The 27,532-nt window shown below is 42.5% G+C and overlaps 1 protein-coding gene across 1 annotated transcript; it reads right to left on the bottom strand.

Annotated features, from left to right (window-relative positions):
• Positions 1-27,532, bottom strand: LOC126236867 (lysozyme-like). Its single transcript, XM_049946487.1, has 4 exons — positions 27,398-27,532; positions 23,828-23,995; positions 17,892-17,965; positions 1-507 (listed from the first exon to the last, which is right to left on the bottom strand). Exons 1-4 carry the CDS (start codon positions 27,465-27,467, stop codon positions 373-375), a joined length of 447 nt encoding a protein of 148 aa, XP_049802444.1. The 5' UTR covers positions 27,468-27,532; the 3' UTR covers positions 1-372.

Below are 27,532 nucleotides of genomic sequence, written 5' to 3'. Positions count from 1 at the left end.
TTACTTCATTCAAACTTTTGGGCTCTTTAGTTTATTGCGACATTATATTGTGTGACACAGATACACAGATTACACAATATGAGCTTGAATGAATACGGTGAATACTATGTGGAGTAATTATCAGATGTGATTATCTTTAAAAGAGAACTATTAATTGCTATCTGATGTCACAAAAGATTCTTGTTCGATTAAACAGAAAATGAATGTGAAATGCAAGTTTATGTCCGCAGGGTGAATACCACACATTTCATTATGCAAGGAACGATTCATAGGTTGCCGAAATTTGAGGCACTTCAGTATTGCTGGGAAATTACGCCGTCAGTGCAGTGTCTCGGAAGGAAACAAGACATTCTCTGACACCATCATAAAGGCTTATCCCAATGCGTTCTGGCACTGCAGGAACCGGTTCTGGAAGCCCAGATCTATCTGGCCATTGCAGGCGTTCCTGCCGAGTCGATGAATGGCTGCATAGTCGAAGCAATCAATCTGCCCATCACCGTTACAGTCCTGAAATAAATGAAGACAAATATTATCAATCCATGTTCGAAGGCAGTCTACATTAATAATCTGTAAAATATATATTAATTTCGGAAGTGTGCAAGTAATATGTAGAAAGCGTATTGCCTCCTATTCACTTCAGATTTGGTGTTCCACATGCATCGTGAGGCTCCACATGAAATAACAAATAGTGTAAAGAGCACCTTCAGCATCACAAAAGTAACCTAAATCGGAAAAAACTAGGTGGAATTCTCCATCCTGCAATCCATATACGGCTATTATATAAGTTCCCGTAATTAGTCTTGGGCAGTTCTTGCATAATTCCTTAGAACAAGCTGCTGCTGTTTTTCTTTCGCATGATTTTCCATCTAAACTAAATTTTAAAACGTAAAATATCGAGCTGTGCAGATACAACTATCTGTCAAACGTCTCTCCTGCATGGCCTTTGTAATTTCTGTCTCCTCTCATCCTTCCAGGAGGTCTCCATGGACACACTTTTGATGTATTCTGTTGCTATTCATGTGTATAATTTAGTCATACAACTCCAATAGTTTCCACTCTATCCAAAGCTGATACTATTTTCATAATTTGCGAAGTATCTTCTTCCTTATCCTACTCACTTTTTTGATCTGACGACACCTTTTTCAGAACATGTCGATTATGTGGACCGTTTCTTTCATTTTCTTAGTTAGTGTCCGCACTTTAGTCCGGAAAGCTCTTGAGTAGTCGCTTCTTCGTAGCTTTTCAGGTACTGTACACTGAACAACCCTTCCATCTGCTGTCAGTGTGACATCCAAGCACTTAAATGTTGCACTTTCAATAACACCCTTCTCGTTTTTCAAGTCACCCCCTTCCTCTCTTACGACCGTACTCTGTTTTTCAAACAATTATTCCCATACTTAATCCTCTGTTTCCTTCCACTTAATTTCTGCACTTATTCTTCCTCATCCTCGGCAACAATGACTTATTCGTCTGCAAGCAGTAAACCATACATATTCTCATTTCCTGCTCGCATACCCATACTTTAGTGATTTCCTCTCAAGTTTTTAACTCTCTCATCAATATACAAAACATCTTTAACAACGAAGGGAACTGCCAGAGCTTTATCCCTTCTTAACTGTAATTTTATCCTCATAAAGTACTCTGCGTTAATATAGACTGCTGAAACTTTTTTGACATTCATTGCTACTGTCTGGTTTTTAATCCCCATCAAAACTTATACGTTGATGACAGACGACCTCCAGTGACATTTGAACTTTTGTAAGACAAAGAGTAAAAAAAAGAGCAAATATTTACAATAGACTGCTCTTGTAAATACTGATGGTATAATACACATACATGGATTGCACAACCCATGCAACAACATTTTTAACGAAGAAAGAGAATCACAAAATTGAGATGTTAGTTAACTATTACAATGTGTAATAAAAGTACAGGAGGAAGTTTAACGTCTCGTCGGTGTAGAAGTCAGTAAGTGATGGTGCACAAACTCGCACAAGAGGAATGATGAAGCGAATATGCTGTATCTTCTTTGAAGGAATCATCCTGATATTTGCCTTTTGCAGTTTAGGGAACTGCATAACTCTCCTCATGGATGCGGGTCCAGTATCTCATCAATTCGTCATGTATAATGTATGTTCTAGCAAAATGGTTACCTCCAAGAGATACGGAGCAACAGTCGTGAATACCATGTTTATTCTAGAATAGGTTCTGTATAGTTTTTATGGCTGCTTCTATAAATTTGACATCCAACAATCTCCTGAACAGTGAATGACACTGATAACTCAGCAATTTTTAAGGCAGCCTACAGAATCAGCACGTGTAATATTAGAAATAATTAAGCTGTGGTGAGATATTATGTTAGAATGATGCTCGGGAATTCTCGGATTTGTGAATGCAACGCCATAATATGGTACAATAAACTATATAATGACATGAAACACTACTCTGCAAAACCTAAGGACGAGATAAGTAAAGTAACAAAATATTAACAACTCGATCAGAATTAATGAAAGTGCGGGAGCACGTTTCCAGAGGTGTTCCAGCCGTGCACAGAGAGTTGTACGTCACATTACGAGAGGTTAGCATGACTACAGCGCCAAATGAAGCTGGCCGCGCAACGCGATGCAGTCAATCAGCGAGCGGTTACGGTTCACTTTGGTGGTGTTCGTCATTACAGCATGGCACGGTGACGTATTTGGGCGACTTTACAGGGGGAAGAATCGTCGGGAAACTGGAAGAAAGAGTTTAGTATTGTTTACAGATTTCTTTCCCGTGCATGGTGAGCGTTCCGAACCACAGGCACTGCTGCTCGAAGGAGAGGAGGAGGTCCCCATCGTCAGTTACAGGAGCACATAAAGGCTATACTGTGGAACAGACAAGAAGGGACACACACGTCAAACGGCGGGTGAAATTTCAAACACATTGCAGCGATTTCACATGCGGCAACGACCATCCAGCAATTGTTAACCGCGCAGGTGGAGGAATGGAACACTCTACCAGAAGAACTTGTTACCAACCTTGTGAACAGCGTTGGAGCGCGTTGCAGAGCGTCCACTGCCGTCCATGGCGATCACACCCCTATCAAGAAAGGGGTCCCGCTTTTATAATGTTCAGGGAACCATTACAAATCGCAATGGCTTCAGTGTAAATACACTACTGGCCATTAAAATTGCTACACCAAGAACAAATACAGATGATAAATGGGTATTCATTGGAGAAATATACTAGAACTGACATCTGATTAAATTTTCACGCAATTTGGGTGCATAGATCCTGAGAAATCACTACCCAGAACAACCACCTCTGGCCGTAATAACGGCCTTGATACGCCTGGGCATTGAGTCAAACAGAGCTTGGATGGCGTGAAAAGGTACAGCTGCCCATGCAGCTTCAACACGATACCACAGTTCATCAAGAGTAGTGACTGGCATATTGTGACGACCTAGTTGCTCGACCACCATTGACCAGACATTTTAAATTGGTGATTGATCTGGAGAATGTGCTGGCCAGGGCAGCAGTCGAACACTTTCTGTATCCAGAAAGGCCCGTACAGCACCTGCAACATGCGGTCGTGCATTATCCTGCTCAAATGTAGGGTTTCGCAGGGATCGAATGAAGGGTAGAGCCACGGGTCGTAACACAACTGAAATGTAACGTCCACCGTTCAAAGTGCCGTCAATGTGAACAAGAGGTGGCCGAGATGTGTAACCAATGGCATCCCATACCATCACGCGGAGTGATACGCCAGTATGGCGATGACGAATACACTCTTCCAATGTGCGTTCACTGCAATGTCGCCAAACACGGATGCGACCATCATGACGCTGTGAACAGAACCTGGATTCATCCGAAAAAATGACGTTTTGCCATTCGTGCACCCAGGTTCGTCGTCGAGTACACCATCTCAGGCACTCCCGTCTGTGATGCAGCGTGAAGGGTAACCGCAGCCATGGTCTCCGAGCTGATAGTTCATGCTGCTGCAAACATCGTCGAACTGTTCGTGCAGATGGTTGTTGTCTTGCAAACGTCTCCATCTGTTGACTCATCGATCGAGACGTGGCTGCACGATCCATTACAGCCATGCGGATAAGATGCCTGTCATCTCGACTGCTAGTGGTACGAGGCAGTTGGGATCCAGCACGGTGTTCCGTATTACTCTCCTGAACCCACCGATTCCATATTCTGCTAACAGTCATTGGATCTCGACCAAGGCGAGCAGCAATGTCGCGATACGATAAACCGCAATCACGATAGGCTACAATCCGACCTTTATCAAAGTCGGAAACGTGATGGTACGCCTCTCTCCTCCTTACACGAGGCACAACAACGTTTCACCACGCAACGTCTGTCAACTGCTGTTTGTGTATAAGAAATCGGTTGGAAACTTTCCTCATGTCAACACGTGGTAGGTGTCGCCACCAGCGCCAACCTTGTGTGAATGCTCTGAAAAGCTAATCATTTGCATATCACAGCTCCTTTTTCCTGTCGGTTAATTTCCCGTCTGTAGCACATCTTCGTGTTGTAGCAATTTTAATGGCCAGTAGTGTAAATAGCGTCTTCGAATAAAATTGCAATTTCTGATAGTCTCATTGAGTATTTATTCAGTTACCTTACGTACCATACAGTAACAGTTCTTTCTATGCATGGTCCAAGTTTCATAGGGCCATGTTACTTTACAGTGTCACATCATGAGAACGTTACTTTCGGTCCTTAAGTTCTGCGAGGAGAGTGTTGTTTGTGTCTTAGATTTTGTGTGGCGTCCGGAATTCTTCCAAAAAAACTGGGTGTGAGATCTTAATGTGTCACAGAGTGCCTGAGTCACGTATTCTTTGTAAGTCGTAAACCAGCTACGGTCATCTGTACCCTTTTTCAACACGATCTTCCCAGGTATTTTATCCATTTTATTTAGTTATCCCGCTGTGTCTCGTTAGAATTTTATTACGGGCTTTTCTGAAGCTCACCTTCTTGGGGTTGCTTTACGATTCCTGTGGTGGGACCAAACGTAGTTTTCCAGTTTATTGATGTTCTTCCATAGATTTTTACAAACTTCTTCGGTATACCATTAATGCAAGGGCGCTGAAGACCTTGCTGTTTAGCGCCCTCCGCCATAAATCATCATAATAATCATTTTCATATCTAATCTTATCCTATCATCATCGCCAAATTTGATTCGACCACATTAATGTATGTTTAGCTTTGTCAAAATTCATCTAACGACTCCTTTTCAACACTTCATCCATTCTTTTCAACTAATCAATTATATCGTCTTCGGTAAATGGTTCAAATGACTCTGAGCACTATGGGACTTAACTGCTCAGGTCATCAGTCCCCTAGAACTCAGAACTACTTAAACCTAACTAACCTAAGGACATCACACACATCCGTGCCCGAGGCAGGATTCGAACCTGCGACCGTAGCGGTCGCGCGGTTCCAGACTGTAGCGCCTAGAACCGATCGGCCACTCTGGCCGGCTCTTCGGTAAAGCTCGAAGTTTTTATTCCTTTTCATTGAACTTTGGTTCCCTATCAAAATTTCGACGTCGTTTCCGTTACTGGTACTCAGTGCACAGTCTGAATAACATCGGGGATAGACAGAAACACGGTATCACTCTATCCTATACTACAGCTTCCATTTCAAGACATTCGGCGCTTATAACTGCAGGCCAATTGCTACACAACTAACAGATAATTTCCGCTCCCTGTATTTTAACCCTCTTGCCTTCAGAATTACGATGAGTGTGTTCTAGTCACCACTGTCAAAGGCTTTCTCTAAATCTACAATTGCCATAAACATAGGTTTGCCTTTCTCGACTATCTCTTCCAGAAAGAGAAGTCGTACACCAATATTGCCTCGCGTGTTCCTACATTTCTCGGGAACTCAAACTGATCTTTCATTCAGATCTGATTCTACTTTACTCTTACCATTATTGTGTAAATGTTTCATGTTCGTATTTTGTAATTACGACGTATTAAACTGATGACTTGCTAATATTCACACCTGTCATACCGCTTAATTAACGGGATATATTATTCTTGTTTTTGTAACGAGATACCATCACTAAAAGTTAAAGATATTGAAAGTGACTGGTGTGAATAATATGTTCCGTAGCCGTTCACATTTCCTTACCCAGCGATATGCATCACATTTCGACTCAAGGGACGTTGATTTCGTTTCTCACAGAGGTCTTTTTTTGTTGCCAGTAGGTTTCTGTAGTGTCATATTTTATATTCGATGCAGTCTGTCGATAGTTCCTCCAAGGCAGCGCCAGCAGACTGGCGTTATTCGCAACACCTGAGCCCTGTGCTCCTCCTCTGAGCTCTGTGTTTAGGCAGCAGCTCGTTACGTGACCAGCTCCCGCCTTCACGCATCCAACGCATGATGCGTAGCTATTATCACAGTAGCATTCTTCCGACATTTCCAGTCCGGGGACAAATACATTACCGCAACTTCTGGGAACTACGTGGGGCTGCTGCGTTTTAACGTACTAATCTGACATGGCCTCTCGTTAGTGAGTGAACGAGTAGTCATTAAGGACCTGAGGTGTCCGGCTTCTGGGAAACATTATCTGCTGCACGTCACAGATGTGAAAGAAATCTCTCTTGTTCATCTGTTGTTTATGCTACAAGCACTGGCATATTACTAAGCCGTGTGGATTCTTCGGAAAATTTCACCGTCACATTAATGCGGAGGTCTCTACGCTTCGTGTTTACTTTACACATGAACATTACACAAAGCTAAACACACTCCGAACGAGAATCTGAAAGTTGTTCTTGATTAAGGCCAAGTTTATACATAAAATATATTTGACTTAGTTGGATGTGCATCTTCGCTTACTGTTTTCGAGTTGCTACTTTCCATGGGATCGGTAGATACTGGCCTGTCCTCAGTTAGCCGCCGAGCGAAATACTTAACCCTCAGAGCTCGTGTTCAAAAGAAGAACACAAATCCTATTTTTTGTTTAGAATGGTTTATCTGAAATAAATTCAGCGGTTTGTACGGATGTTTCCGCGAGATAGTGCACGACCTCCCCCAAGGTGCAAAGCTCTTACAGGAGGAATTTGTTCTGTGCATCGATGGTTATCTACATCTTCAGAAATCTAAATTCTGTTTCACTGGTAGTGATGACGGATAACAAGTTCATTCGTAAGATGTTAAAACATAGTGTTAAGTGTGTCCGAAGAGGGTCAAAAGAGGTCAGCTGTGAGCAAACGAGAGTGGCTGTATAGGGGAGTAAAATTGTTAAAACGTATCAATCACAGATCTTTCCTTTGCCAGCAAGTGGGGGTTCAATAAACAAGGCAACATACTTTTTTTCTGAATGCAGGTTGATTTTATTCATGATTCCAATACACCATATTTCCCACTGTTCTGGCTACAACCCCCTGTTTTTCAACTTTATCACCGTTCAATGCGACTGCCTCACGCCACCTTACTGGGACGGCCTGTATGCCCGCATGGTACCACCCTACTGGTCAACGTCGGAGCCAACGGCTTGCTGCATCAACAGCCTCCCCATCATCCACGTACTGCTCCAGCGGAATGCATCCTTCATTGGGCCAAGCAGATGGAAGTCGGAAAGCGCGAGATCCGGGCTGTGCTAAGGATGAGGAAGAACAATCCAATAAAGTTTTGTGGGCTCCTCTCGGGTGCGTAAACTTGTGTGAGGCCTTTTCTTCATTGCCAGGTCTCTGTGGACATTTTGTAAGCGCCTATCAGTATTTACGATGCTATTGTTTTCGCCAAAAGAAACTCAGTGAGAGCTCTCTGCTTGGAATACACCTCCGTTGCAGACGATACTTGGAAGGCAACGTGTAGCGCCATCACCTGTCGAAACTTCATGAAACTATAGGACTGAAGCGGGAATATTCCACGATGTCCCCCAAGAAATTCAACATTTTTTTCTTCCAAGTCTACCCTTACAGTTCACTCGACTTAATGGGTACCACATTCTATCACCTGATTGCCTTGCAAAGATAAAAGTTTCAGAAATTTTTGAGAAAATCATACCAGTTCTGTATGGTGTGCCTTGATTTGCTGTTACATACGAAGCTCTCTGTGCACAGAGCTCACGTCCTCCTTACAGTTTTCTACTCCTCGGACACCTCGTGCTGACATCGCAGCAATGTCGAGAAACAGAACTGTTTCCATCTGAAATGTCTCTGGTCGATTCTCCGTATTCAACGGTTTGGACTTTCAAAGTATTAAGAGAGTAAACCTCACAATTTTTGGGAAACATGTCCCGAGAAACCAGTTTGGATGGACGAGACATGTCGACCTATTACATAAGCATAATCTGCCGAAGAAGTCATTTTATGTAGAGCTACGAAATGGAAACTGGTAAGTTAGAAGAAGGGATCTTCACTTCAAGGAAGTAGGCAAGCATAGAGATACGAGTCAGTGCAAGAGTGTGAGTGAAAAGTTCATAGTTCTCCGAAGTCGACTAACGTAAGTGATGCCATATGCTTATCAGGAGCAGTAACTGCAATACGTAAATGACATAAAATGTATAAGACAAACATCTATGACCTGAACAGTATTGGTCTGTCGACTCACCTTCAAGACAATAAGCTAGAACCATTAGCCAAGCAACAGGCTATAGACTCACTAACCAAGCCATAGGCAATCATAGTGCAGATGCAGTGTGGAGCGTAATTGTGTGTGTGTGTGTGTGTGTGTGTGTGTGTGTGAGAGAGAGAGAGAGAGAGAGAGAGAGAGAGAGAGAGAGAGAAAGAGAGAGAGAGACAGAGACAGAGAGGGGGGGGAGGAAAGGAGGGAGGGAAAGAGAGACAGTGAGTGTCTCACAGTGACGTTGTAATGCCCTACTGCAGATCATTTGTCGTTGCCTGTCTGAGACAACTGGATACAGTTCGCCACATATATTACTATGCGGTGCACAGGGGATGAGCAAAAATATGGAAACACTGAAAGCGCAGCACATTAGCATGCCTAAAACGGGGCAGGAAAACTGGTGGCGTTCAAAACAGCTCCCAGGCCTCTCGGAAAGAATAAATGCGGGCTCTGAATGGTTTTCAAGGGAATCTTATACCATTCTTCCTGCAAAATAGTGGCAAATTCAGGTAAAGATCATGGATGTGTTAGGAATCCTTCTCTCAAAAGCAGACCACAAAAGCTCAAAAGTATTGAGATCTGGTGACTGCTGGCCAGAGGAGATGCGACAGTTCATCCTCGTGCTCACAAATCCAGTCCCGAACGATGTCAGCTGTGCGAACAGAGGTCGTACTATCTTGGAACACACCATCACCATTGGGGAACAAACATTGTACTATGGGATGGACCTGACAGCCAGAATGGTCACATTATCCTATGCAGTAATGCGACCGTGTAGAGCATCCATGGGGCTCATGGAATATGACAATATGACTGCACCAATCATCATCCAACCTCCGCAATGTTTCACTCTTGGGACGTAAACACGGCTAGAAGTCAGAAACAGCGGGCAGCAATACTCCATAGTCCGCCACCATTATTTAATAGATAGTTTCTTGCGCTTTGACTTAATGGATGATGTTTTTCCGCTTTCCTTGCAGACAGAGTAAATCACCGATAAGGGGCCTCTTGAAACATCAAGCCCTTCGTCTATCCTGGTTATGGAAGCACCCATCATATGAGCACGAACAATCTGCCCACGGTCGAATTCAGTTGGCTCTGGCATAATGCACACACAACTTTGCAGAACAGTGATCTGATCGCGACTGAACACTATCTGATCAAAAGTATCCGGACACCTCCAAAAACATACGTTTTTCCTATTACGTGAATTGTGCTGCCACTTACTACCAGTTACTCCATATCAGCGACGACAGTAGTCATTAGACGACATGAGAGAGCAGAACGGGGTGCTCCGCCGAACTCACGGATTTCGAACGTGGTCAGGTGACTGGGTGTCACTTGTGTTATACGTCTGTACGCGACATTTACACACTCCGAAACATCCCTACGTCCACTGTTTCCGATGTGATACAGAAGTGGAAACGTGGAGGGACACGTACAGCACAAAAGCGTAGAGGACGACCTCGTCTGTTGACTGACAGAGATCGCCCACAGTTGAAGAGGGTCGTAATGTGTAATAGGCAGATGTGTATACAGACCATGACACAGGAATTCCAAATTGCATCAGGACAGTACTATGACAGTAAGGCGGGAGGTGAGAAAACTTGGATTTCATGCTCGAGCGGCTGCTCATAAGCCACACATCACGCCGATAAATGCCTAAATACGGCTCGCTTGGTGTAAGGAGGGTAAACATTGGACCATTGAACAGTGGAAAAACGTTGTGTGGAGTGACGAATCACGGTACACAATGTGGCGACCCCATGGCAGGGTGTGCGTATGGCGAATGCCCGGTGAACGTCATCTGTCAGCATGTGTAGTGCCAACAGCAAAATTCGGAGGCGGTGGTGTTAGGGTGTGGTCGTGTTTTTTCATGGAAGGGACTTGCATCCCTTGTTGTTTTGCGTGGCACTATTACAGCACAGGCCTACATTGATGTTTTAAGCAGCTTCTTGCTTCCCACTCTTGAAGAGCAACTCGGGGATGGCGATTGCATGTTTGAACACGATCGAGCACCTGTTCATAATGCACTACCTATGGCGGAGTGGTTACACGGCAATAACGTCATCCCTGTAATGGACTGTCCGGCACACAGTCCTGACCTGAATCCTACAGAACACCTTTGGGATGTTTTGGAACGCCCACTTAGTGCCAGGCCTCACCGACCGACATCGATACCTCTCCTCTGCGCAGCACTCCGTGAAGAATGGGCTGCCATTCACCAAAAAACCTTCCAGCAGCTTATTGAACGTATGCCTGCGACAGTGGAAGCTGTCATCAAGGCTAAGGGTCGGCCAACACCATACTGAATTCCAGCATTACGATGGAGAGCGCCGAGAACTTTTAAGTCATTTTCAGCCTGGTGTCCGGATACTTTTGACCACATAGTGTAGCTGTTTACTCGGTATCAATATGGCAAACTTCGTGCATGCCCATTACGTTTTGACTCTTGGTTTCCAGCCGCGTTTCCATTCTGTATGCTCCTTGTTTTGTGACTGCGGTGTAAATTTATTTGCGCTAAGTATGAAGCTTGTAATTCTAAAATCGCGAGTGTGAGATTAAAAATATTCACGATATAAAATTGATTTTAAGATATACCCCCCTCAATGAAGAAAAAACTAGTAAAAATGGCGCCCGTCTACAACCACAATCCTCGAGTGGTATACTGATCACGTCCTGTTACAAGAATACACCAACCAAAACAGCCAGTATGAAACATCTGCTGCTGAACATCTGCTACCGCCGAACAAGTGCGTACAGACAGAAAAGGGAACCTCAACAAAAAAAGGAACGTCAAAAAAGGGAAAAAAGCAAACAGAGATCATAGCAGATCAGGAAATTCTTCGAAAATGGCTTTGTTCTCGGAATCACTTTTCATTTAACAAATGATGCTGCTGTTTCTTTTTTTAAAAAAAATAGTAAAATTTTCAAACTCCTATTGTGGCGGCATCTTTTATGAACACAAAGACAGAAATCATAGCTTTAATCTGCGCTCGTGCTTCTAGACTGCATTTTTTCAAATAAGAACCAAAGCTGTTTTATTGTTACCTACGTTACAGTGTTCTCTGACGTGGACATCAAAGGACTATGTAAAATCTCGTGCAGTTAATCTAACAAAAAACAGCCAGTTTAGATCGAAACAAGTGTTTATTTTTCCGATACAGTAACTGGTTTCAGTCATAGAACGACCATTTTCAGACCAGAGCATAACTCCACTGATGACGCGTGGAGCCAGTAACTGCTGTACGTGCTAAGAGGCACCAATCAACAACAGCTGCTGCACGTGCTAAGAGGCACTAGCCGACAACAGTGTTGCTGATTGATGCCTCTTAGCACGTGCAGCAGCTGTTGTTAATTGGTGCCTCTTAGCACGTACAGCAGTTCCACTTTCTGGTTACACGCGTCACCAGCGGTGTTACGTACCGGTTTGAAAACGGTCGTTCTGTGACAAACCAGTTACCAGAAAAATAAACACTTTTTGCGATCTAGACTGTCTGTTTTTGTCAGATTATTCCAGTTATGACTTCAAAAATTATTTCGTGAAGGTGGAACTTTATTTTTATGCACACTCGCCTTTGAGTATTTATTGTATATCTTACGAGTACAAGTTCATATTGCAAACGTGTGTAATTTTATATTTTCGATTTAAGAGTTACAAGCTTTAGTTGCATGTTCCATAGATCATTTGAATGATTCTTTTATCGAAATGATGAGGAAGGGTCAGTTTACATGATACGCATATGTGACTGGTGCAACAGGAATGCACTCGACTCATGTAACGACAATTAACTTTTTTATTTTACTTTTTTCACAGGCTCTCTCAATAAATCTGTCATAAGAAATGTACCAAGTGGACACCCTCCATGTCTTTCTGTCCTGAGTATCCTCTTTCATTTGCTTGTAACTTCACATCTGTTAGCATTCCAGATCTTCTTGTTTCTCTCCCTCTTTCCATTCTACTTTTCTCTCCATGATTCTTTATAGCAGGCAATTCCTACGTAACATGTACCTCACCCAAGATGTTTTTGTCTTCTATATCATCCTCATGCAGTTCCTCTCCTCTTCTACCCTGCTCAGCATCTCGTCCGTTCTCATTCTGCGATCCATTTCACTTTCCCCATCCTTTTCCGTAACCACATTTCAAAACTTTCTAAATATTTTCGTTCTTTCTGTCTGACTGTCCACGTTTCAGAACCACAGTACACCACACTCCACAGAAAGCATTTGCTGAACCTCTTTATCAGTGTAATGGGAATACTCCTGGCTGTCAGCAAATCTTTCACTCTTCCGAAAACTCTCTTTCCCACGGGGATTCAACGTCTCACTTCCTCCGTACAACTTCCACTGGATGTTATCAAAGTTCCTAAATAATGGCATAACTGAATCTGCTCTAATAGGGTTCCATTTATTGTGATATTAATCGTGCTTTTCCGATTCTCATCTCTTTGGTCTTGCCAACGTTCAGTTTCATTCCAAACTCTTAACTCACGCTTGCAATATTTTCCATCATTATCCGGAGCTATTCCTCCGTTTCTGATAGCACGGTCATATCAACAGCGTATTTGATGATTTTATTCTTTCTCCTCCCAACACAAGTCTTGATTTTTCCGAGGCCTTAATGATCAGCTTTGCAGCATATACGCAGAAAAATGCTGGTGATGTACAGCAAACCTCACACCTTTTCCAACACTCATCTCTTCAGTTTCATCTTCTTCTACTGGAACTACCACTTTCTGTCCCACATTTGTTTTATAAACCTTCTATCCTGTCAATCTATAACAGAATCTTTCAGAATCGTCACCAGGACACACCTCTCAATTCTGTCAAGAGCTTTTTCTAGATGACAAAACCAACGTAAATGTTTCTCTTCACCTCCAAAAAGATTTCTACACCATCCTCAGACACTAGACTGCGTCTCTGGTCCCTCTTCCTTTTTTGAAATCCCAACCGATCATCCCCTATTTTCTTCTTTATTTTCCTTTCTACTCTTGTCAGCACTTTTATAGTTACAGCCTTGGTAATAGACTAACAGCGTTTCAATAAAAACTCGTCCATGGAATAGAACGATTTGTCCAAGAAAAATGATAATAGGGTACATTTAAAATTTTACCTGTCAGTTATTTTACGTTATTGTGCAAAATATCAAAAAATTTTTGCTGACTATTCAGTTTCTTTCTGGGCCACTAAAACTCTAATGATGGGTAATAAAGATCATTTCTCCTTTAGTATTGTAAGTATGGGCATCACTATTCTTCTCAAACTGCGATGGATTATTCATCACTAATGTCATTACCGAATGTATATATTATGATGGCGCAGTTAAAATACGTAAGCCCTTGAAGACGACCTCGAAACTCCACATATTATTTTACTGCTCACTTTCTTGCAATCAATACTTTATTTCTTAGTGATTACTCACCCCCGGAAAAATATTCCTTAATATATTATTGAATGTAAAACTAGAGTACCCGACAATGCTTCGCAATTGCTAAATATATATGGGAAATGGATGTACAGCCTAAACTCCTTCCCCCCTTTCTACTCTGGCCATCTCCTCCTCCTAACTCTCTTTCTGAATCTACCCTTTCTCCCTCTCTCACTGTGCATCTCTGTGTCCACATCTGTTACCCTCCCTCTCTTACCTCCCTCTCTCACTGTCCGTGAGCCCTGTTTATTATATATATATATATATATATATATATATATATATATATATATATATATATATATAGGGTGAGTCACCTAACGTCACCGCTGGATATATTTCGTAAACCATATCAATTACTGACGAATCGATTCCACAGACCGAACGTGAGGAGAGGGGCTAGTGTAATTGGTTAATACAAACCATAAAAAAATGCACGGAAGTATTTTTTAACACAAACCTACGTTTTCTTAAATGGAACCCCGTTAATTTTGTTATCACATCTGAACATATAAACAAATACGTAATCAGTGCTGTTTGTTGCATTGTAAAATGTTAATTACATCCGGAGATGTTGTCACCTAAAGTTGACGGTTGAGTACCACTCCTCCGCTGTTCGATCGTATGTATCGGAGAGCACCGAATTACGTAGGGATCCAAAGGGAACGGTGATGGACCTTAGGTACAGAAGAGACTGGAACAGCACATTACGTCCACATGCTAACACCTTTTTATTGGTCTTTTTCACTGACGCACATGTACATTACCATGAGGGGTGAGGTACACGTACACACGTGGTTTTCGTTTTCAATTACGGAGTGGAATACAGTGTGTCCCGACATGTCAGGCCAATAGATGTTCAATGTGGTGGCCATCATTTGCTGCACACAATTGCAATCTCTGGCGTAATGAATGTCGTACACGCCGCAGTACATCTGGTGTAATGTCGCCGAAAGCTGCCACAATACGTTGTTTCATATCCTCTGGGGTTGTAGGCACATCACGGTACACATTCTCCTTTAACGTACCCCACAGAAAGAAGTCCAGAGGTGTAAGATCAGGAGAACGGGCTGGCCAATTTATGCGTCCTCCATGTCCTATGAAACGCCCGTCGAACGTGTACCTCACCCCTCATGGTAATGTACATGTGCGTCAGTGAAAAAGACCAATAAAAAGGTGTTAGCATGTGGACGTAATGTGTTGTTCCAGTCTCTTCTGTACCTAAGGTCCATCACCGTTCCCTTTGGATCCCTACGTAATTCGGTGCTCTCCGATACACACGATCGAACAGCGGAGAAGTGGTACTCAAGCGTCAACTTTAGGTGACAACATCTCCGGATGTAATTAACTTTTTACAATGCAACAAACGGCACTGATTACGTATTTGTTTATATATTCAGATGTGCTAACAAAACTAACGGGGTTCCATTTAAAAAAACGTAGGTTTGTGTTGAAAAACATACTTCCGTGCATTTTTTTATGGTTTGAATTAACCAATTACACTAGCCCCTCTCCTCACGTTCGGTCTGTGGAATCGATTCGTCAGTATTTGATGTGGTTTACGAAATATATCCAGCGATAATGTTAGGTGACTCACCCTGTATATACAAAGAGAAAGAATTTATATGGAAGAAAGAATTTCTCTACTGGTTTACATGCCCTCCTGTCATAGCTGAACTTTGCAGCGAGAAAGAGATGGAAACCACACATTTTCATAGGATTGCATTGAATTTCCTTTTTTGAAGTCAGTTTTAATAGAAAACCCTTACACGGTAGCTTATATATGTTTATTAGAGTATCGTGTAAAAATTTGAAGTCCATTGCTCAAACACTTTTAGAGATTGTTGTAAACAACTTTTCCCCTTTAAAATATATATATATAGACCATGTCTGTCAGGATGTTCATTTGAGTATTGTGTAAAACTTTGAAAGGACATTGTTCAAGAATTTATCGAGGTTTTTGGAAATAACTTTTTCTCTCATATATGACATATGTATCTATATATTAAAAAGATATAACTTATGTCCGTCCGAATGTTCATTAGCGTACCGTGTGGAAGTTTGAAGTAAATCGATCAAGTACTTTTCGAGATTTTTGGTAACAACAGTAAACAACCACCTGTTTTTGTGTTGTAGTGTGGATATGTGAAGACGTTGATTAATTTGTTTGCAAGACCAGCATTTATACGAAGAGCGAAAAGAAACTGCACTCAGTTCCATCAATCAGCGCACAAGGACGTCGACACTGAGAGCGACTATCGTAGCCTCTTCAGCTGAACCTTGACGAGTTTCTATGCAGCGTATCCAGGTGTGTCTAGCCATATATTAGAATTTGATTTAAGCCTGTAATTTAGTTTCGTAGCATTTTACTATTACTCACTTTTTATTTCTTACGAATGAGATTCCCTGATGACTGCATGACGTCAAATGGTTCAAATGGCTCTGAGCACTATGGGACTTAACTTCTAAGGTCATCAGTCCCCTAGAACTTAGAACTACTTAAACCTAACTAACCTAAGGACATCACACACATCCATGCCCGAGGCAGGATTCAAACCTGCGACCGTAGCGGCCGCGCGGTTCCAGACTGTAGCGCCTTTAACCGCTTGGCCACCACGGCCGGCTTGCATGACGTCGAAAGGGATTACTATACTGCGGGACTCTGCCACTATAAAGTACAATAAAAGAACAGTGTCCACAGACGTGTGCTCTGTAGTACTGCCGACAGCTGAGAGAGTGCCAGTAAGGGGCAATGTGAAACAGAAACAGAAAATGTGGCGTCAGTTGCCCGAGCATGAGAGTCAGCCATGACGTCGTGAAAACTTTAGGCCAGAGGTTGTCAACCTTCTTTACTTACGGCCCACTTTTGTAACTTAGCAGTAAAATTTCCCAGCTACCCACCGGTTCCACAATAATGGCTATTTATAAAAAAGGGAAGTAACATTATTTAACAGAATTTACGAAGCAGAGTTACAGTAAGTTAAAACATGTAATAATAACTATTTCCAAAATGCTTTAAGTCAAAGTTTTATGAAAACTTAACTGGTACTGAAACCCCTACTGCCTGCCGTCCACCACGAAAGCTGGAACGCGCGCTAGCGGGCGGTACGGACCTGCTTGACTATCACTGGCTCAGACCGTGGATGTAGTACCAACACGAGACGAACGATTTAGCAGTACTATACATGGACCTGCGTACTTCCTCGGTTTCTCAGCGAATTTAACGATTCACAAGTTTGTGTGTTTGCAGTCCACAAAAATTGCAAATAATCTCAGTTCTGTTTCTAGTTGGTTTTGAAGTACTTGGTTCAATTTTTCTAAAGTTGTTGCCCGAGAAAGGTAACGCAACGATTAATACACTGGGTTCGAGAGCAGTGGAGTTGAAATTATTGTACCGTCATCTCGATGTAGATTCTCCAGGGTGTCCATGTTGTCGACGTCACCTTAATCCATAATCTTCCTGCCTCCATTCACGTTTTAAATGTAAGTAAGTTAAGTACATTCAACCAAACTGCAAGGCGCAAGTAGTAATGTAACTATGACCTTCAGCTGCTAAGAATATTTAAACGAAGAACTATTCTATCTACCTGCGTGACTGAGTCCAGATTAACCAAATGAGATGTGTCTGTGAGACAATTTACACACGATTATCTTAATAGCTACAGACCGTACGACTTTGAAGCTCAGTCTACTCAGGCGAATATTATAACTAACACGCAAGAGTACTCCAATTTCCATTTAAACTGCAATGTTAGACGCGGCAAATAGAGACTGGTAAGAGTTGGAGGGTCTTTATGTAGAACAAGTTGAAAAGTTCACTCAAATTCAAAATACGTATCACTGCGTTGTGCTGTCCTACCTGTACGTGTACATACTGATGAGACAGAGTACTTACCGCGGCGTACTTGGACATGTAGGCCCCCACAGCTGAGGCTGCGCAGTACACGTCTGACGAACATCGCACGTAAGCTGTAACGAGGCATCAAAGTTTATTAATCAACACAGAATGTCGACAAATTCTACCGCAATAAATGTTTAAAGCTTAGAAGGTATAGGTCGTTTGAAAACAGTAATTTTTGGGAAGTTATTAGGTACAAAGTTTCACTAACAGTGAAACTGAAGACTGTTTACGTAAAAAATGAGGATGATTGCTTTACTTGGATTCAGGACTCCAATTAAAATAATAAGTACTTCAAGAAAGAGTGCCTAACACTAATGAAGATACCAAAACTGTCTCAGCTTTTTTCTCTTTTTCATTTCCTTTTACGATATTACATCAGCCCATTTTACAACTTGAAGGTGCTTATTTGTAGATACTAACAGTTATTAGTTGATGGAGAGCTCTTTCTTCAATATTTATCTATGTTACTGTAAGTAAAACTAATTACGATAAAAAAAGAGGAGAAAAGTTTGTCCTTGTGCAACAATATCGAAACTGCAAAGTTTCTGTCTATGCAGTCGATGAGAAGTAAAGGCAATGCTCCGACTATTTACGAAGAAAAGATATTTGTTTACTTTTTAACTACGTAAAATGTGTGCCCTTTCTGACATTTTGGGACAAAGAAGTCGAATGCTTGAAACACAGAACAACTTCGTCTAAACACTGTTATCCTAAAGAGAAAGTGAAAGCACTTTATAAAGTTACTATTTACGGTTTCGCATGTTACATTCATGCTTAACGGGTATAAGTGCAGATAATTCTGTTGGTGACTGAGGACGTGTACTGAACAACATTACATTAGTATTTACGCCATTTTCAGACTAATAATTATGCCTATTACAATTCGTATGCTTTTATGTTGGTTAGTACCTCCAAATACATTAAGCCGAAAGAATTATCCGGACTGGGCGGAAATTGGTAGCTTTGATATACGAGTACAGACAACCAAATGATTACAATTTTAGAAAAAAAATTGGCTGATTTATTCAAGAGAAAGAGCTTCACGGAGTGAACAAGTCAACAACGTGTTGGTCCATCTCTGGCCCTTAATAGTTATTCGGCTTGGTATTGATTGACCGAGTTGTTGTATGTCCTCTTGAGGGATATAATGCCAGATTATGTCCAATTGGAGGTTTAGATCGTCAGACCTCCAAACTGATTGGAAGGCCTTCAGACGTTCTCATTTGGGGAGCGATCTGGAGGTCTTGTTGGCCAAGGCAGGGTTTAGCAAGCACAAAGACAGGCAGTCGAAACTCTCGCCATATGCGAGCTGGCATTATCTTGCTGAAATGTAAGCTCAGCACGGCTTGCCAGACGTGGAATATCGTCCACGTAGTAGAAGCTTCAGTGATGGATCTCCGTTTAAACTGGGCCACGATGACCATGGAAGACGTGCGTGAAGACGCAGAGGATAGCAGTGGGTTACCAGCCTGACTGTCGCCTGCCTTGCGGCCCGACAACGAGGACTGATGGTCTGGGGCGCCATTTCATTTCACAGCAAGATCCCTTTGCTTATCATCTGCAGCACTCTTACAGCACAACGGTACGTCCACATATTCTACGCCCCGATTTGTTGCCCTTCATGGCAGGTCATCCTAGGCTTATATTTCGGCTACACAGTGCCCGCCCGCACACAGCTGAAGTTTCTACAGCTTGTCTCTATGCTTGCCAAACCCCGCCTTGGCCAGAAAGGCCACCAGATGTCTCCCCTATTTGAGAACATTTGGATCATTGTGGGCAGGGCCCTGCAACAAGTTCGGAATTTTTATGATCTAACGCACCAGGTGGACAAAATTTAACATGATATTCCTCAGGAGGACATCCAAAAATTCTATCAATCATTAGCAAGCCGAAAACGTGCTTGCATAAAAATGTAGTGTGTTAGTGACTTGCTCAATTTGTCTGCTCATGTACATCACAGCTTTAGATTTCTGTCACATTTGGATAACTTCTTGGTGGTGCCCTGCTCCCTCCCCCCTCCCTCCCCCTCAGAGTGTGTATGTGGCAAGAGCGAGCCATTAATACTTATTTTCCCCAGGGTACAGGTCAGGTGTTTAATTGCGGACACATGGATGAAACTGACATGGATATACTGACAGGAGTAGTGCACTTAGTGGTGCAGTCATGACCATGTAGAAATTATCAGGTCATGTATGTGGCGTGTTTGTGGGAAGACTGACACAGAGCAAGAAAGCCAACAGACTGATGTGTGCACATATTAAAGTACTACACAGAAAAATATCACACATATATCCGTTACACCCTGTACTTAACGACAGATATTTATGGCCATTGGAAAGTCAACACGCCAAACAAGTAGGTGACACTCGCAACTCTGGGAAGTAAGTGAATGGGCGATGTGAGCACACTGGGCTCTCGATTATGTGACCCCAAGCTACTTGTTTCACACAGTAAATCAGGGAAAGCTCAAGGTGCCGGAAGTTGGCACTATTGATAATACAGGCATGTTTAAAAAATGGCTCTAAGCACTATGGGACTTAACATCTGAGGTCACCAGTCCCCTAGACTTAGAATTACTTAAACCTCACTAACGTAAGAACATCACACACATCCATGCCCGAGGCAGGATTCGAACCTGCGACCGTAGCAGCAGCACAGTTCCGGACTGAAGCGCCTACAATGGCTCGGCCACAGCGGCCGGCATGTTTCATTTGGCTGAATATCCGAAGACCTAGAGCCTGACTACATTTGAACACAAAGATCGGCGAAAATGTAGACGCTTTGGTGACAAATGGCAGACACGAGAAGCAAACAGATTTGGGTTCAACAAGTATTTAGCCAACCATTTCTAAGCCTTATGCAGTTTCAATAACTTAGGTCATCCGAATACAGAAGACTCGGGAAAGTAACTTAAGTTCGTCATCATGTTTTAGTTCAACACCAAAATTTAGACAGTTTAAGGTGTCTTAACTGTTGGTCAAAACTTCAAGGAAAACTGATAAATCTGAGCGTAGGAAAATGTTATTTTAACCATAAAGACTTTTCGTTTAGTCTCCAAGTAATCGTTGATGTACTTATTGGTAGGGTATTATTAACATATTCCACATTTGAAAATCCTTAAAGGCAGATGGTTTGAAAGTCTTCCAGAATAGTCGAGAATCTCAGTGGAAACATTAATTTATCAAACACACTAAAATACGCTTCACATAATAGACGGGTGTCACTCTACGTTCTCAAGTTTTCGACCTATTTTTTGTGAACCCAACGGCGGTTACTTTTTACTTGAAAGTAAAACTAAATGTTGTAGGTGCTTACAATGAAGCGAGACACGGGATTTTTTGTTCATTGCAGATGGTCCGGCCTCGGGGTAAAATGGTTCTGCTTAATAGCGGTGTTTCTTCAGCAGCGTTAAGTACACAGTCTCTATAAATAAATACTGACTTTAAAGTGATGACGCAACGTTGTTTTTGTCGGATATTACGACAGCGACTCCTGCGCGTTCTTTCGCAATGACTGGGGAAGAGCAAATGTTCGTCAGCATGTTTGTTCAGCTGCGGCTAATAATTTCGATATCAGTGATGCAACGTGAAATAAAAACTGGAATTCTTATCAGAGCTAAATTAAGTACGTTAAGAAAAGTGATGAAAAGAACGCTGCAGGAAGCGAGGTAGAGTAGAGAACCTGATTACTGAATGACAATTAACGACTAAAGCTAAGATTTTGATATTGTTCTGTTATTGTTACACACTTATGGAATTCTGTCTTCTTCTGCTACTGCGCTTCTGGAAGTAGATGTCTGCCTTTCCGTGCTCACCAATGTGGTTCACCTTTACATGATCTCCTTACTTTAAGCTTGCACAGTGTATGGTACAGCGTCTTCAGTTGAGGGATCATTCTACACAGTGGTCTTATGATGGTCAGGGGTCTTTTTCACACTTGTTATGTGTAGCTTTCAGGGCAGATGGTGGTGGTGCGGGGAGAAGTAGCAAGATGCAGCATATCCCGCAATATGCAGAACTTATTACGCACCCGGTGTGTTACTGCACATCACACACACACACACACACACACACAAAGGTGAAACGTTCCAAAAGGAGAATATTGCAGAATCTCTAAAAATATACGCATTCTTAGACACAGTCACTTTTATAACATTATTCAAATGTGTATCGACGTGTCTGTCCCTTCATGATGAGATATTGATTTATAACACTAATTGGTGTCATTTTAAGTTTTGTTTCTGTGAATCATGGGAATCACTATAGCGGTTCACACTACACTAGATGTGCTATAATGCGATACAGCGACTATGTTGAATATAAAACTTAAAATTTGTGAACTCCAGCTTCCAGAATTAATTTTCACTCCGCAGCTGAATAGATTAAAACTGTGTGTTGGACCAGAGCTCGAACCTCGGCCTTTCAGAAGAAAATGCTCAACCGACTGAGCTACCCACTTACACCATATCTCCCAACTTTCAAACTTCTCGTAAGTTCTATTGAATACCTTGCGGGACATTGGGGGATTGGATATTACCGACGTGTGACGTAGCCATAGCCTTGCAGATTGTTTTCAGGTTCGAGTCCCAGTCCAAGACACAGTTTTAATCCTCCAGGAAGTTTCAAATCAGTACCCACTCCGTTGCAGAGTGAAAATTATTTCTGGAACCAACATGGATAATTCGTGTACCAGTGATGACCTTTCTTCTAGGAGTGTTGTACCAGAAGTTGTGCAGGAGAACTCTGAATTTTACAAGATAGAAGATGGCATCATACTGCTGAAGAAAAGCTGGAAGAACGGGACCTGAGTTGTGCTTGAATACTACAGTCGAAAAAATACTTTCGGGCGAAAGACAAACGTTTAAAATGCGAGTCCGTCATGGCGGACAAATTTAATATGCCAGAAACTTTCCGTAGTAACTTCGTTTGCGGCTGTCTCAGCGTTTCATTTTACTCCTCGTCGGTATTTCAAATCTGGAGCATCTTTTTCAGTTTACTCGCTATCATACAGGGAGTTTTATCCTGCCTTTGCTTGAAAAACATGACTCCCAGACAGGCATTAATCCATGTTTGTCACGCCATCTGTGCTGTATTTACTAAAATTAGCATTAGCTTGCAAATCATATTCTGGAGTTGCTTATCAAATATTGGTACTGATATTTGCAACACAGTTCACAACACTAGTTCTGTATCAAAACACTTAAAAAATTTACGTATCACATTGCCTCATACTTAAATAAAATGTTTGACTTCTTTTCATGTCCGAGAGACATCACTCCGCGATACCTATAGGGTATGATTCTCTTCCTGGCATATAGAATATTGTACATGAACCGAGAAAGCTGTATTAACCGAAAAGCAATCTGAGGTTACTATCTCTAGCAAATACCAAGTTTGATGGGTGCAGTAGGGATAAATAAATCTGTTTTGAAGTACTATATCTGTGGTTATGCGTAACAGTGACTCTTTAAGGTAATAGTGGCACAGAACTGTAAATCTGCATAATAAATCTGTGTACCTCAACAGAGTCTTTAAGCATATAGTGCAGACTTCTTATATCTTTCCACTTGATTTTGTAGCATTACTTCGTTTTTAACAAAATACATTAGATATAGCAGAACTCAAAAATTTATCGTAACATAACTGCAGAAATATGTGGTTTAATTAACTGGAACTGAGGGACAGAGGACAGTTATGCCCTACGCATGCCTGCATTTCAGAAGGAGAGATTACATGTAGGCGAGCGTCTCTTGCCTTGTGCGACCGACGTGGAGTTTGGGCAGTGTTGCTTATTGTAAGACAGTGCGCATCTTTCAGATTACTACTTCCTTGTCGCTGAAGGAACTCTACATGAACACAGTGACGATTTAAAACTGACTGAGAGTGACAGCTAGAGCGCTGCCTTCACAGAGAGTGGGTGACGTGACTGACCTCCGTCGCTGTTGGCATTGTCCCCGGAGATGACGGGCTTGCCTGCGTCCGCCCAGAAGGCCCACGTGATCTTGAACGGACCACACACGTCGCCGTTGCAGCCCGAGTTCACGTCGCATCCCGACGCCGCCTCACATATGCAACCGAGGCACCCCTGAGACAGCTGACCTGAAAAAGGGTGTCCCATTTTAGGAATTTTACAAGTATTATAAAAATTGAGGTACCATAAAAATGGTTCAAATGGCTCTGAGCACCATGGGACTTTACATCTGAGGTCATCAGTCGCTTAGAACTTAGAACTACTTAAACCTAACCAACCTAAGGACATCACACACATCCATGCCCGAGGCAGGATTCGAACCTGCGACCGTAGTGGTCTCGCGGTTCCAGACTGAAGCGCCTAGAACCGCTCGGCCACAACGCCCGGCTGAGGTACGATACTGCAAATGGATCCCGAACAGTCTTATCGAGAGCAGAGGATATTGGCACTCAATGCCATAGTACTATGTTAAGTAACTGATTAACTTTCGGTTACAAGTATACGATTGAAACTGACAAGTTAGACTTTTCTGCGAGTTGGAGATATCTTGAGAGTTGAAGGAACGTATAAAAGTCGGCAAAAGTCTGATAAATGACGGCAGTATGTCAGTCAAGGTGACTCGTGAAAATCATACTGATTCCGGCTCTGTCAACCAACCACAAACAAGACGTCGTGGAAGATCCTTTGTTGAACGGTATGCCACAGCGGCATTCCACGAAACATGACCGGTCGCATCGGCGTATTTTCACAACTACAGATTTGAGAGAACATTAACTGAAATAGTGTTTTGCAAACTGAATTTTGTGTTGGAGTGAATGGCCACCGAAACTCAGTATGGAGACTTTTCTTCCATGCCGAGAATCAAACATTCATTGCGTTTCGTAAACAGCCAGAACGCTTTATATAATGCTGAGAAAGAAAACAGCAGATTAATTTTCATCTGTCTACTTGTATGGATCTTGGACGACACGGTACTTTTTTCTGAAAACTTAATCAGCCAAGGAGGCATGTCTCGATCCGCAAGTATTTCAGTGTGCCATCCCTCTTCTGCACGTACTCACCTCGCTGTTGAGCTCACGAGTCATGCGTCGGTGGGAGGATGAGTGGCTGGAAATGACTGACAATAAGCTCCCTTTAGTCAAGTCCACAACGCGTGTGTGGTGTACTTCTTTCCAGCCCCGTCGACGGGACGAGGTTCTCCTCACTCGGCTTCGGATAGGCCACAGCCCTATGACGCATGGCTTCCTGCTCCGGCGGGAGGACCCTCCAATATGTGGTGCTTGTGGCGTCCAGGTCACTGTGCGCCCCGTTTTATTGGACTGCGTTTTATTTTCTGACCAGCGGGCCACGGCTGACTTGCCGGCGGATCTGCAATCTGTTTTAGGAAATACTCGAACGACTGTGGTTAAAGTTTTAAAATTCTGTGACTTGTCAAATGTTTTTCCCGATATTTTAGGGAGAGGGTCTTAATTTGTTCGCAGGGTGACAAGCTCCCCCATATTTTATGTAAGTGGCCAGCCAATGAAAATTTCCTGTGACCTTCTCGACGCTCCGTTTTCGTTTTCGTTACGTTTTACTTTCTTATACAGAATTTCCTTCTTTCCCTGCTTTCTCTGCGTGTATGCCTAGATTTTTCTCTCTGTCCACATTCGTTTCTTTTAATGATGACCTCGACGTTGAGCGCCCGTAAGCCCCAACACACACACACACACACACACACATACACACACACACACACACAGTTCCTCAGTTACAGATATCATGATGCAATTATTTCATAAAATTCGAAACAAGTCTTGTTAATACACTTTACTACACAAAACGACAGTATTTTTGATATTTCCTCGTGTGTCATGAAGAGTCAATAAGTAACTGGGTACTTTGCTGCTCTGCAATGTTAAAAATTTACCCATGAAGGTCTGTATATACGCCAATACTGGATGAAGCCATAACGAAATTGGAAGATTATTAATTACATAGTATTGTGCTCAAAATCCATTGATTTCACAATCAAAAGCAATAGGAAATTCATAGTAACTTGCACATATCAAATATAAAAGCATTTAGCAGTAAATGTAGAACCGCCATTAAGATAATACTATAATACCACAGTTAGACAAAAGTGAGACCCGAACCAAAAGAGGATAATACTAACTAGCTTCATGCAGAACACAATACTGACGCAAGAAGATTGAAATTTTTTCCTACATCAATTGCTCATCGTTCGAAAAAATTGGACGTAACGCTGCTTATACACAGGGTTGTCAGAAACAGTAAAAAAGCTTGTAATGGGGTTGCAAGGTAGGCTGTGCCGGAAAATAACTGTTAGAAAAAAAATTCCATACGTTGCACCGTTTCCGATTTATTTAGAATTGAAGTTGGTCCATCAGGCCTTCGCGCGCGCAAATTCAAGCAGCCCGTCAGATACACTCGGCGTCAGTTGTTCACATAGCGTACATTTTTTTAAATTTATTTGTTCGTATGGTTAGGGCCCCCCGTCAAGCAGGCCGCTCGCCGGGTGCCGGTCTTTCAATTTGACGCCATTTAGACGACCTGCAGTCGATGAGGATGATAGGATGATCATGAGGACAGCACGCCCAGTCCCTGGGCGGAGAAAATTCCCCGACCCAGCCGGGAATCGAACCCGGGCCCAGAGGTTGACAATCCGTCACGCTGACCATTCAGCTACCACGGGCGGCCTATAGCGTACATGACAGCTTGCAAGACTGCTCAGCCTGTGGCTCGCGTTCGATTCTTACTAACGATCCTTGTCCAATTTTTATATTTCTCTCTTCTTCGGTTTTAGGTAAGCAAACGAAGAACACACCTGGCGACACAATCCTTGGCAGGCCGCTTGAATTCAAGCACGCAACGGCCTGATTGGCTAATTTCTGTGTTAATTAACTCGAAAACGCTGCAATGTATAGAATTTTTTTCTTAACAATTATTTCTCGATACAACCTACCCTGTGACAATAATGCACTTTTTCAGACTGTTTCTGCCAATCCTATGTATGGAACTACTATGGTAGTGTACGTTCAGTAGTGTGTTTATATAAGGAGAAGCTGTATTCATTTTACGATGCAATCATACTAACATATTATTGGAATTTATTGTATAAATTTCAGATTATTATAAAGATGATGGGGAGATTAACAGAGACGGAAGTACTAATGGTTTCGGGTTTCTTCACTTCACAGAGAAAGGTATCGCAGAAATCCTGGGAATGTAAGCTGTCGATTTCGGTAGTAACCTTTCTCAAAATGATCACCATCAGGTTTTGGGTGAGACACCTGAGAAAATCTACATATTTATCCTTATGGATGCCGAGCATGAAATTAACCACGTCTCATTCAATATCGCCAACCTCCAGATGTGAGCAACAATAAAAAATTAACACGAGAGCAGTGTAAACCACACTTTCCCCAACATTTCAGTGGTTCGCTGACAGTGGGCAGACTGAGGAACATCAACCGCACAGTGACAGCATTGGGGGTTTCTCAAGCTAAAACTGGTGTGCAGACACGTACCTGCGGCCAGGGCCCACCAGGAGCCCAGGCAAGCGGCGACGAAGACTGCGGTGGCTGCGGCGTTGGCCATGCTTCTGCTTGCTGGCTGCTGGCTGTTGCTGCTGCTGCGAGGACTACCACAGGCGGCTGACTGCA

This window comes from Schistocerca nitens, chromosome 2 (genome assembly GCF_023898315.1).
Source record: "Schistocerca nitens isolate TAMUIC-IGC-003100 chromosome 2, iqSchNite1.1, whole genome shotgun sequence".
Classification (NCBI taxonomy): Eukaryota; Metazoa; Arthropoda; class Insecta; order Orthoptera; family Acrididae; genus Schistocerca; species Schistocerca nitens.
This window is presented reverse-complemented; position numbering and strand designations above follow the sequence as displayed.